The following is a 10,777-nucleotide window of genomic DNA, read 5'->3' as shown; positions in this document are numbered from 1 at the left end:
TGATGTGTCACTTCCTTTGGCTGCCGAACAGAAAACTTGTCAACTTCACAGTTTTTTTTTTCGGTGTAACTATGACAAAAAAAAAAAAAAGTTTTCGCCCTCTTAGATTGGCAAACAAAGTCAGTCCAACCAAATGTTACAACAGTCCTTATTGTTGAGTCAGACTGAAATATCTAGTGTTGATTAATATTGTTAAGAACCACCTGGATCACTGTGAATTGTGACGGATATAAAAGTTGCACATTGACGTATAACAGTCTGACTCCATTCACAGGTTTTCCCATTCTTAGGCACCCAGTGTTTTTGTGCCCTCGTCAATTGAACTCCTTTTTTTCTTCTTCTCTTTTCTCTCTTTTTTTTCTGTGCCGTTTTTGCCACGTGGAAATCTCATTAAATTGACTTTTTTTTTGTATTCTAAACCAATCCGTGGACACACGAGAACATGCTCTCCAATTTATAAAAAATAAAAATCTCGGGAGTCTCATGGGAGACAGGATTGTCTCTCTTGGGCATCATCCGATTTGGAATATTTCTAATTGATCATTAGAATATTCTTTATTCTTAGCTCACTTTTCTTTGAAGCACCTTCACAGTGTCCTGATAAAACCGCCTAAATTTACTGGAAAGACGCTCCACGTGATGCGTTCACGGGAACAAAACCAAATAAATTATATTATTATAATGTTCAAGCACAGTTGAAATGCAAACAATTTTAACAGGAACATGCCAGTAATTCAAAAAATATATTCCTTACTTGTCCTCATGATAACATCATTTATTACGTTTCAACCACATTACAGCAGATACAGAGATTTTCACAACAGCAAATCATACAGGCGATGAAAAATAAGAGGCTGCGAGAGGGAAATAAAAAAAGACTCTAAGTCTACATTACCAACATGTAAAACTTATTGAACCACAGGTATCATGGATGTAGCAGTGATCAGCAACGTCATTGGTAGCCTACATCTTTGATAAAGTACAAAATACATATTTTTTTCACTGGCAGGGATTATTATGCCAGTATATGCTACACAAGAACATTTCATGTACAGATTCTCAATATCTTTCTTTACTAACAGTTCAGGCTACTCAACAGAAGAGGGTTCGCTTTTTTTAAACACTACTTAGGAATCAGATTTAATCTATTTTGTGTACATCCAATCACTATCACCAATAATTATGTACATTATATTCATAATTACAGTGTTTTCTTACTTAACAGTGTGGAAACAAGGCGCCCAACCCAGAACAGAACAGAGTATTCAGTAGTGGAAGAATTTACATTTTTTGGCCTTAAACTGCGGAGGTGACTGTCCTTTTCATCTTTTATTATTTTTTACTGATTAACCTGTAGATAGATAGATAGATAGATAGATAGATAGATAGATAGATAGATAGATAGATAGATAGATAGATAGGCTTGCCATTGTTTTAACTGTGAGGATAGAAACTGTAATAACCAATGTCCTTTGTACAGTTTTTCTCACATTCTCTCGGTGCCAGCAGCTCTGATTTTAACGGGGACACTGTCTCTGAAACTGGCGTTGCAGAAGGTGAGATCCTTCTCCTTTTGGCCTGTTCAAAGATACCAGAATCGCTTGAGTCGATGGACTTAATGGAGGACGGCGTCTCTATCCAGTTTGACTCTGATGTCATGTCTTTGGGTTTGGTCTCCTCCGTGCCGCCGATCGGTGACCGCTCCGTCGGGATGGAGTCTCCCTCCTCAGCCAGGTAGTTGGTGCCCGCTCTGCCACCGATAGAGTTAGTGGGCCAGCAGGAAAAGACCGAGCTGGATTTGCTATTCACGCCACAGTACTGCGGCGGCGTGCGTCCTCCCCAGCCTGACGGGTCTGCGTAATAGCCAAGAGGCCGGTTGGAGCAGCCTGCAGTCGGCAGGGGAAGAGCCTTCACTCCGGCCGCTGCGTAGGACAGCAAGGTGGCCGCGTTACCGGCGAAATCAGCGGCGTCGTATGCCGAGGCAGCAAAGTCCAGTCGGTTGTTGGCAGGGGTGACAAACCATCGCTGCGGGGGGGTGGCAACAGTGGGCTCCTCGGTTTGCTGCGGGGATAGCAAGCTGTTGCCGAGTGGGACGCTGCGCTCCGTGCCAGGACCAGTCCCCATGCCAGGGTGAAAGCGAGATTTGGCATAAGTGCTGACAAATTGGTCCTGCAGGAAAGAGCTAGGCATGGCATATCTCGCACCCGGCACGATCTGTGAACGCGGAGAGTCACCCGGTGATGGAGTTAGGCGGTCGATGTCGCAGCCTGTGTAGACACTGAAAAGATGGAGAGAAAAACAGAGAAACAATTCAGTTACTAAACTGTGCGCTACGGTCGGTTGTCTAACAATCAAAGAAATGTGGGTCAATATCCGTTTCACCAGTGACTTTATCTAGTAGATTCTCACATCTCATCACACAAACACTCATCTTTACGCAAAGTGGCGTGTTTCAGAATTGGCCTGCTGCCTTAGACAAATAATAAAAAAGCATCGATACCAAGTGTCATTGGCAAAAAGTTATCGCTTTGTTCCACATCTGATTTTTACAGATCGATATTGAAACTGTTCGTTTATATGGAATTAGTTTCAGTGCAAGACGAGCCGAACCACATGAAGGAGGAATATCAATGCTGCCATCAGCAGACTATAAATGAATACATTTTAACGAATATTTAGGTTTTTTCTCTCAAATATTCACACGACATTTCTGGCTGTTAAGTTTAAACATCCTGTTCAAATTTCAGTCAATTCAAAAGCACAAAAACATTTTTAGGACCATGTTTGATTAATTTTCGAAAGCCCCCATAATTTGGATAACAATTCACCAAATATTTAGCAGAATCGTATCGGTTGTAATAAACAAATGAATAGTTTTTATAAGAGGAAACCTGATTTTTGATTCAGACTTTTTATGGACTGGAAAAACAGCAGCATGTTATGAAACAAAGGCGCAACAATTAAGAAAATTACAATGGAATAAAAGTGTAAAACGCTCAGAAGAAAGAAAAGCTTACGTGTCATAGTTGTCTCGAAATCCTTTAGCAAACGGATTGTGGTCAATTTTTAACTGCGTAATCTGTGGAAAAATAAGGCAATGATTAGAAAACAAAGGTCAGCGCAAAAATAGCATTTCTTATTTAGAACTGAGTCTCATTTTTTTATGAGAAACTGGGCCAGCAGGATGAAGTCATTCCCAGTCATGCAAGAATTTGAGCCTTTCTTCCCTCAGTCCCATTAAAATCCGCATCGTTCTACTTTGTTTCAATAAAAAATAGGTAAAATAAATGATGTTTAAAAATGTGGAAAATTCTGCTTCTTTCTTTAATAATAATGAACTTGTTAAAAATGGATAAGAGTCTTGTGCGCGGCGCATTTGCAGCAGCGTGGTGTCAAATATGAAGCGCTCGTACGTCGGTATTCTGGTAAGCTGTGACGGCGATGAACTGCGTTTCTGTGAAGGTGAAAGTCTGGACTCTTCCTGGTTGGCTGGTGTCCTCTGTCCCATCCTCGTTTACTTCCACCACATGGAGCCTGGGCTGGTACTTGTGGAGAGACTGGAGAACCACCATCTGGAGATTCAATGAAAGACGCACGTCTGAGACTCAGCTTCAAAGTTTGGATGGATGATTAAAAGCAGATAATAAACTCATTTAGTTCCATCTTATCATTATTGTGACTGCTGTTGCGCTGTAAATGATACAGACAGTAAGACAGCAAACTACGCCAGATGGAAAATAATTATTAGGCTATGCAATAAACGAGGAAGAAAGGGGGAAATCATTGCATTCTTCCAGCTGGTATTACATAAATAACCCATCAGAATATTTGTCGTTGAAGCATTGGATATGATGCTGTCTCACCTGTCCCGTGTTGTTGGAGGCACCTTTGTTGTTTGTGAGCTTTAGCTTTCCAAATGATATTTCTTGACGCATCCAGTGCGCACCAGTGTTTGGTGAGTCCGGATGCATATAAACCCTGTTTCCTAGAAAAAAAGAATAAATATATACAGATGAATGAAACACATAATAGATGGTTTATTATTTAAAATTAATTACTTTGCCAGGAAATCTTTAATCTGATTAAAAAAAAAAAAAAAAACACGCATGCAGAGGCCAAAATATATCAAAACAAACATATTATGGAATTTAAAGCCTCACTGTGCAATTAATAGCGGAATAAACAAATTATGATACCTATTACATTTGTGTCTGCCTTCCCACATGGCACCCACTTGCCTCCTTGAAATCGCCAGTGATTTGGATCAGCAAGTATAACATCCACAAATATATTGTAGTGCGCAGTTGGGTCAAGGCCAGAAATGTTGAAGCTTAAAAACGGGAACATTCGTCTGTGGAAAATAAAGCAGCACAGATTAAGAAAACGCCTCTCATGGCTAAAAAGGCACAAAAATCACATCAGATTCCCCTTTTTTTTTCTTTAGAGCTTGCATTGGTGTGATGCCAAGTCCGATCTCCTTTTTATTTGGGGAAATATTGATTCGATGTTAATACACGCCATTTTTGAACTTCGGAAGCAAAAGCTTGACGGCGACGTAGCCAGAAAATAAGCTAATTCTCTAAGGTGTGTGACAGATGAGCCGCACTTACTGTGCGCGCACTTACCGTCCTTGCTTTGTGATGATCATCTCTGTCTGGTGCCTGTGAAACTTCAGCCACAGGGCCCTGTTGCACAGATACACCTGCGCTTTCCCCGGAACCAGTCCTGCTTGCGCCGTGGAGAACTGGTAAAAAGCCCCTCCTTGGTAAGTGTGTCCATACTGTTGCGCGTAAGGGTAGCCCGCAGCCGGGTAGCCTTGCGGAGACGTGTTGGTCAGAAGGCTGTTGTAAGCTCCATTCGTTATGACCGGGTGATGGGCCATATAACGGCTGGGACTTCCAATAGAGAAAGCCGGATGCGCTGGTCCATGCTGGCTCGGGTAAGGGAACATGGCACTGGGAGCTGCTGAGATTGACTGTGGCTGGGTGGATGGAGAAAAGATGCACCTTTCTCCTGCAGATCCATCGAAATTATGACGGATGTCAGAGACTCCGTGAAGATCAGGAGAGAGTTTGCCCCTCTGGACGTCCCCTGATGCGTCCTTGGAGTCGGGAAAATTGTCTGCCTCTGACTGATTCGTCATCTCCCTGGAGTTTTTTTTCAGAGGTGAACTTCTCTCCAGGTTGTCACTTGCACATATAATAGGATGGTCCTGCAACGAAAGCTCTGATCCATCGGAGCTCGAAAAGCCACTGCCCACATTCATAAATTTCTTGGAGAGATCACTCGCGGGCGAGATGCAATTCTCGACCTGCATAGCTCAATAGGAAGCCACTATTAGCTCAACATATATCACAGGCTTTTGCACACGCCTTTCCTAATCTAACACTATGAAAACGCCTTGCTATGACTTGAAGTACCGAAGGCAGCAAATTAGCCAATTGACACCATCCTGCAATCAGGAAGGGTTTTCTTTCCATCACTCTCTCTGCTTTGCTAATGAAACAAGTATCGCCATTGGTTAACTCAAGGCTGTAATTTAATTAGACAGCTCTTAATTAGAACAATCTGTGGAGCGCTGTGAGCAAAGTGATTTGTTTGTAGTGTGACATGGGCCTATATTTGCTTAAAACATATGGACACCGACTTTTTCTTCTAATTTTTATGAACAAAAACATCAAAAAAAATAAAATAAATAAAGATTTAAAAAAGGATGACGGTTTTAAAGATTGTTTTCTGACGGATGCAATGTCAGCTGCGTTATTTACCTATTTATCCGCGTTATTTACCTATTTATGTGCTATGAGTGCCAAAGTATGTCTGCCGAAGAAACCAAGATATATTATTAACACACCAAAAATGACAGTCCATGACAGGCAGCGCATCTGATGCCTTAAAATGTTTGTGATATAGCGTGAAATCATGGCGTCCCACTGAAGATGTGTTTATGAGTCCCAGTGCTGGTTAATATTTCATGCCCTAAAGTTATGAGCCAGCGGACTGATAACAGGACTGCTGTGGCAAATGCATCTAATAGAAAGTAAAGCAAAATCTTAAGACACCAAATATGTTTTGGGTCGCTGATTTAAGATTATTTCAATGGAATTCAATAACAACATTCTGTCTTTTGGCGAAGTTATTTTAAGCGTTGGGGGCTCATTAAAACTCACATTAAGCCTGACTGCTTGTACATAATGAGATCTGCGGAACGGAAAGCATTTCTCAGAAAATTATATCCAAATAAAGATCAAATTTGATGTCAGCAGGTCTCTGAGATAACTAACAATTAGGACAAAGAGTGAAGTTTTTTGTTAGTTTAAGCATAAGAATTAAAACAGGGAAGATAAGACCCTCAAAATGTTCCATCATTTAATTAGACATTTCCAAAACCACACCAAGTCCTCACTGCAGTGTCATGAAACTTTTGTCAGGAAGAGAAATAAAGTAAGAGAAGAAGTTAAAATGACTCCCAAGTACAGAACAAAAACCTTCCTGTTTAATGTACCAACAAGGATATTACCACCTTAACACAATCTGCTTTATAAAGGGAGTGGTTACTATACAGTCCATCCTATTATTGCAAGAAGTTTTTTTAAAAATTGCACTGGATTTATACATTTCTGATTCATTGGGTACACCTGAACCATAAATTCAATAGAGATTACAACACCATAATTTGTTCAGCTGTAGTTTATGGAGATTTATTAAGCTGCATTATATTAAAACGAGTTTTCGGTGTAGACAAAATATTAGAAACAATCTTTTGAGATAAAGTAGATATAACCTGCACAGCCTTAAAAAGTGATAATTCCCACTTCAGTGAGTAACTTCTGGTTTAGTTATACTGCCACTAACCAGTAAATGTGCATTGTGCCGGTCTGAACCAGACAAGGTTAAGAGAAGCCCGATGGAGGCCTATTTCAGTGGTGGGTACAGCCACAAGTTTGTATCTCTAATGAACAGCCATGAATCTCTGAAGCTAACAAGAGGGGTCATTACAGAAGGGCTATAGGGTCCAGCAATCTATTCCTGTGAAATATGCAAGCACAGGCTTGTCTGTGCCCAAGCAAAAGAGGCCACTCTCTGCTCTCCTCATTACAGGATTATGGTTCACTTCCATCGCTGATCTTTAATAAGCAACATGGGCTTGTTTTTTTTTCCACTGAACAAACCAATTGTTGAACACCCGTGCAGCAACTCAGTTAGTTTCCCCCAGGTGCTCTGGTGCCTGTTTATCAGACTAAGCCCTGTCTTTCTATTGGCTCAGCTTGCTAGTGGACATAACCAAAGGGAAGGGGGGCTGAGCTGTTGTGCCCGTGGCCAGCCTTGTCCCTTGGGGAGGTTCAGTGTAGGTTAGGATCTCTGCCACCAGCCTTGTAGAAACTCCCCATTGACCAGCTGAGCTTAATGCACCAGATACCTAAGAACAGTATTTACGCTTTTTCTGCTCCATCATGTTTATACTGTTTAACTTGAATTCAAAATGCATGCATACATCTACAATTTGTCAGTGCATGCAGCCATATTATAAAAGAAGATCCCAACCTGAATTGCAACAACATTAGAAAAATCCTTCAATAACCTGTGAAAATACAAAAATAAGTATTAAAAAAAAAAAACGCTTCTGCTTAGCATTGTTCATAAAACAACATGCTTTTTTTTTTTTTTTTTTTAAGCGCTGTATCACCATTTTTTATTGTTGTGCCAAAGAAATCTGCTTGCCACCTGGGTCTAATCTAATCAATGTGAATGACAAGGAGAGAAAAAGCCTGAAAGTGAGCACCAGCTTAGGGACTTTACCTAATGCCCAGCACTGTCACTTCAATGATATGATCACAGCACAGAAAATGACAACAAAATTATAGCCAGCAAGGATATGGGGACATAGTGTGCTACTCCAGTCAGGTGAAATTGCTTTTTCCGACTATGAAATGGCTTGTCTCTTGTCGGATGGGTAAACATTTCCTTGTCAGGCCAGTAATAAGGAATGAGGCACACTGGGCTGAGCTAAGAGGATAGAGCCAAGGTTATTTGGGATTCATGACAGGTAGTGGCTTATATTACAGCGGCACTAAAAATTTCATGGGAATGCATTTAAGATGGCCTTTAAGTTATTTATATGTTGTTTGCCAGACGTCACATTGCAATTTCCATCAATAAATCAAAGTGAAGTATTTCTTCCCTTCTTCCTGGCTCTTTGATTAAAACAAAAAAACAAGGGGGGAAAAAACAAAGCCTGTACTTAGCTTAAGTCTTTAATTAACTAGCATGACTAATCTGGTCAAGTGTGGTGGTGCTTTGTGCCATGCTAACATAACTATCGCCCCCTGTGGTTTCCTGCCATCAGTGATCTGCTCTGTCAGAGGGAATCAGGGTGCTCTCTAACAGAAAAGACAGCTGGAGGCCTGCTAAGGGGCGGAGTGGACAGTTGTGGCTTTTAGACCCTTATTAGCTGTCCTCCCTGGACACACCAAGACACGCGTCTCCGCAGAAGTGCACTCCTACACCTGCTCATTATTGATGTCCTTTAAGGGTCGCCCATGCCAGATCAGACCCAAACTGTGATTCTTTACCGCAAAGCTCACAGCAAATTAACCTCAGGACAGGTGACGATGATGTTCAGTGGAAATACAAGGGCCCCTGTGCTAAGACCTGCACCCAGAGAGGACTCACCTCGTACAAATATTCATACATGTGCTTCTTTATCTCGAGCCATAATAGCTGATTAACAGGCAGCAGGGTATTTCTCTATTCCTTCAGTATTTACCAATTTAACCCCATCCTCCCATCACTTTCTTATCGAGTGAACAAAGTCACACTGCTTAGCCATGCATTTTAGGCTTTATTACACTCTGCCGGAATATAAATGACAGAATGACACGTAATTATTATTTGAATTCTTTTGTTAATACTTTGATAGCATTTGTTTCACAGTGCATTTATTCACAGTTATTCTTTCGCGATCTCGCTGCATATCACTCAAATTCATTGCATGTTTTTTTTTTTTTTTTTTTTTTTTTTTTTTTCCATTATTCAATATGCAGTTTGTTTCAAGGTCCTAACCACAGTCCTGTGTGAGCCATCATTAATTTGATATTTCCGCACCATGGTAAAGCGCACGTTGTTGGAAGTTATTTTTATCTCTCTATTCCTGTCAGTTGTTTCTACATCACAGGATAATGACAGTAAGGTAATTAACACACTCCTATGGAAATAATAATTCAATGGGAGAATGAACCATGAGCTATCTGTACTGCTCAGTTTGAGTTCCCCCCCTGTTCAAAACAACAAAAAAAAAAAAAAAAAAAAAAAAACTAGAACAATATGAATACAGATGATGGTATGTAAAATTCACGCATAATTATAAACGTGTGAATTTTGTCTCCTACCAATTCTTGTGTGTGACACTTGTGAACTACTTTAATCCTCTGGGCACAATCCCTGAGAGTCCTGCCTACAACTGCTTCATGCTCTCTGATGTGTATTATTTGGCTTAACAAATGTTGACGATATAATGTCAGGAAGCACAAAGTTAGCGGAAAGGCTAATGTCCCTACGAAAACTTCTTTTATCACCTGCTACTGACCCGTTATCAACTGTTTGGTTTGCTGCTAGTCTCTTTAAAATTTAAAGAGCCTGTGTGACCAGGGGAGTGCAGCTGGGGTTTGTGACCATTTTGTTACTTCTGCTGCCATGCACTGTCAGACGTGTGCAAGTGAAGAACATGGCCACTGTCCCCAGTAAGCCCATGGCATGAAAAATTCAGACTAACTCTACTTTTTAAGCCATTTCTGATGAAAAGCACACAGAAATGAAACTGACTTATGCCAAATGAATATCATTGAATGGCTGTGATTGTGAGGCTGATGTTTGTAACTTTGAAATTATTTATAAAACATCAGTTCCATTTTAAGAGGAGCCATGCCATGAAGTGTGCACTCACTCCTCTGAGAATCCTCCGAGGCTTCCCGAGCACCATCAGCATAAACCTGAGCAATAGAAAACAGAAGGCTCCAATCCTGTAACTTAAGCTGTGCCTTTTGTGATGTGAGCCTTACGTTGCTTAGACAGGATGAAAATAAGTACTAATTACCCAGTCACAGCTGTGTATGGTGTAATCGATAACTAGGCTGACAGGATGCTGAATATCTAATCTAAAAACAACAACTCACAAACCTGCTATCTGATTAATCAACATCTGAGATTTGGCACCTAATACATCTCTAATTAAATCCATGACAAACTGATGACTGACCTGCAACAGAGGCATTTTTAAAATAAAGCACGAATGCTGCACAGCTCCCTTGAAATAAAGCAAAATTCTCCCTTTGAAGAGAAAATATTTGGGGGAGAATAGGAGCAAACAGGCGACTGTCGTGTTACAAGAATAATCTTCATTAAAATCGCAGGCAACAACACCAGGCCAACACGCAGCTCATTGGGAATGCAGTGTGAAAAGAGAGGCCCACAGATTATCACTCTACGTAACTCATGTTTAATTTATCCTGCAGCAATATTGTCAAGAGCTCGAGCAGTCCAAAGAACTAGACGCTGATAAAAGCTGGAATAAGACGCAGGGAAGCCCAAAAATAACGCAGGCTTCGAGTAAAATGTCGCAAAATGGAGAGAACACACTTGAGAGTGGAAGCATTAGAGACATCTTCGATATGTTTAGCACAGCTTCACAGCAGTGTAATATAGCTGCTTTAGGATTGTTAATATTTCAGAAGACGACTTCTAAATGGAGTTGACGATAAAGTGTTCACACAACAACCAG

At 40.7% G+C, this 10,777-nt stretch overlaps 1 protein-coding gene across 1 annotated transcript; it reads right to left on the bottom strand.

Moving 5' to 3' along the window:
- Positions 1–754: 754 nt before the first annotated feature.
- Positions 755–5,446, bottom strand: tbr1b (T-box brain transcription factor 1b). Its single transcript, XM_076746324.1, has 6 exons — positions 4,626–5,446; positions 4,197–4,351; positions 3,864–3,985; positions 3,414–3,572; positions 3,018–3,079; positions 755–2,278 (listed from the first exon to the last, which is right to left on the bottom strand). Exons 1-6 carry the CDS (start codon positions 5,315–5,317, stop codon positions 1,435–1,437), a joined length of 2,034 nt encoding a protein of 677 aa, XP_076602439.1. The 5' UTR covers positions 5,318–5,446; the 3' UTR covers positions 755–1,434.
- Between the last annotated feature and the right edge of the window lie 5,331 nt (positions 5,447–10,777).

This window comes from Chaetodon auriga, chromosome 13, assembly GCF_051107435.1.
Source record: "Chaetodon auriga isolate fChaAug3 chromosome 13, fChaAug3.hap1, whole genome shotgun sequence".
NCBI classification, from domain to species: Eukaryota; Metazoa; Chordata; class Actinopteri; order Chaetodontiformes; family Chaetodontidae; genus Chaetodon; species Chaetodon auriga.
Note: the sequence above shows the minus strand (reverse complement) of the source record. Positions and strands in the feature narration are given on the sequence as shown.

Excerpts from the sequence above, each read along its gene's own strand:
- tbr1b (XM_076746324.1), bottom strand. The coding sequence starts at position 5,317 with ATGCAGGTCGAGAATTGCATCTCGCCCGCGAGTGATCTCTCCAAGAAA. Across the intron at positions 4,352-4,625 it reads ATCATCACAAAGCAAGGACG|ACGAATGTTCCCGTTTTTAA; the intron begins GTAAGTGCGCGC and ends TATTTTCCACAG. Across the intron at positions 3,986-4,196 it reads GGCAGACACAAATGTAATAG|GAAACAGGGTTTATATGCAT; the intron begins GTATCATAATTT and ends CTTTTTTTCTAG.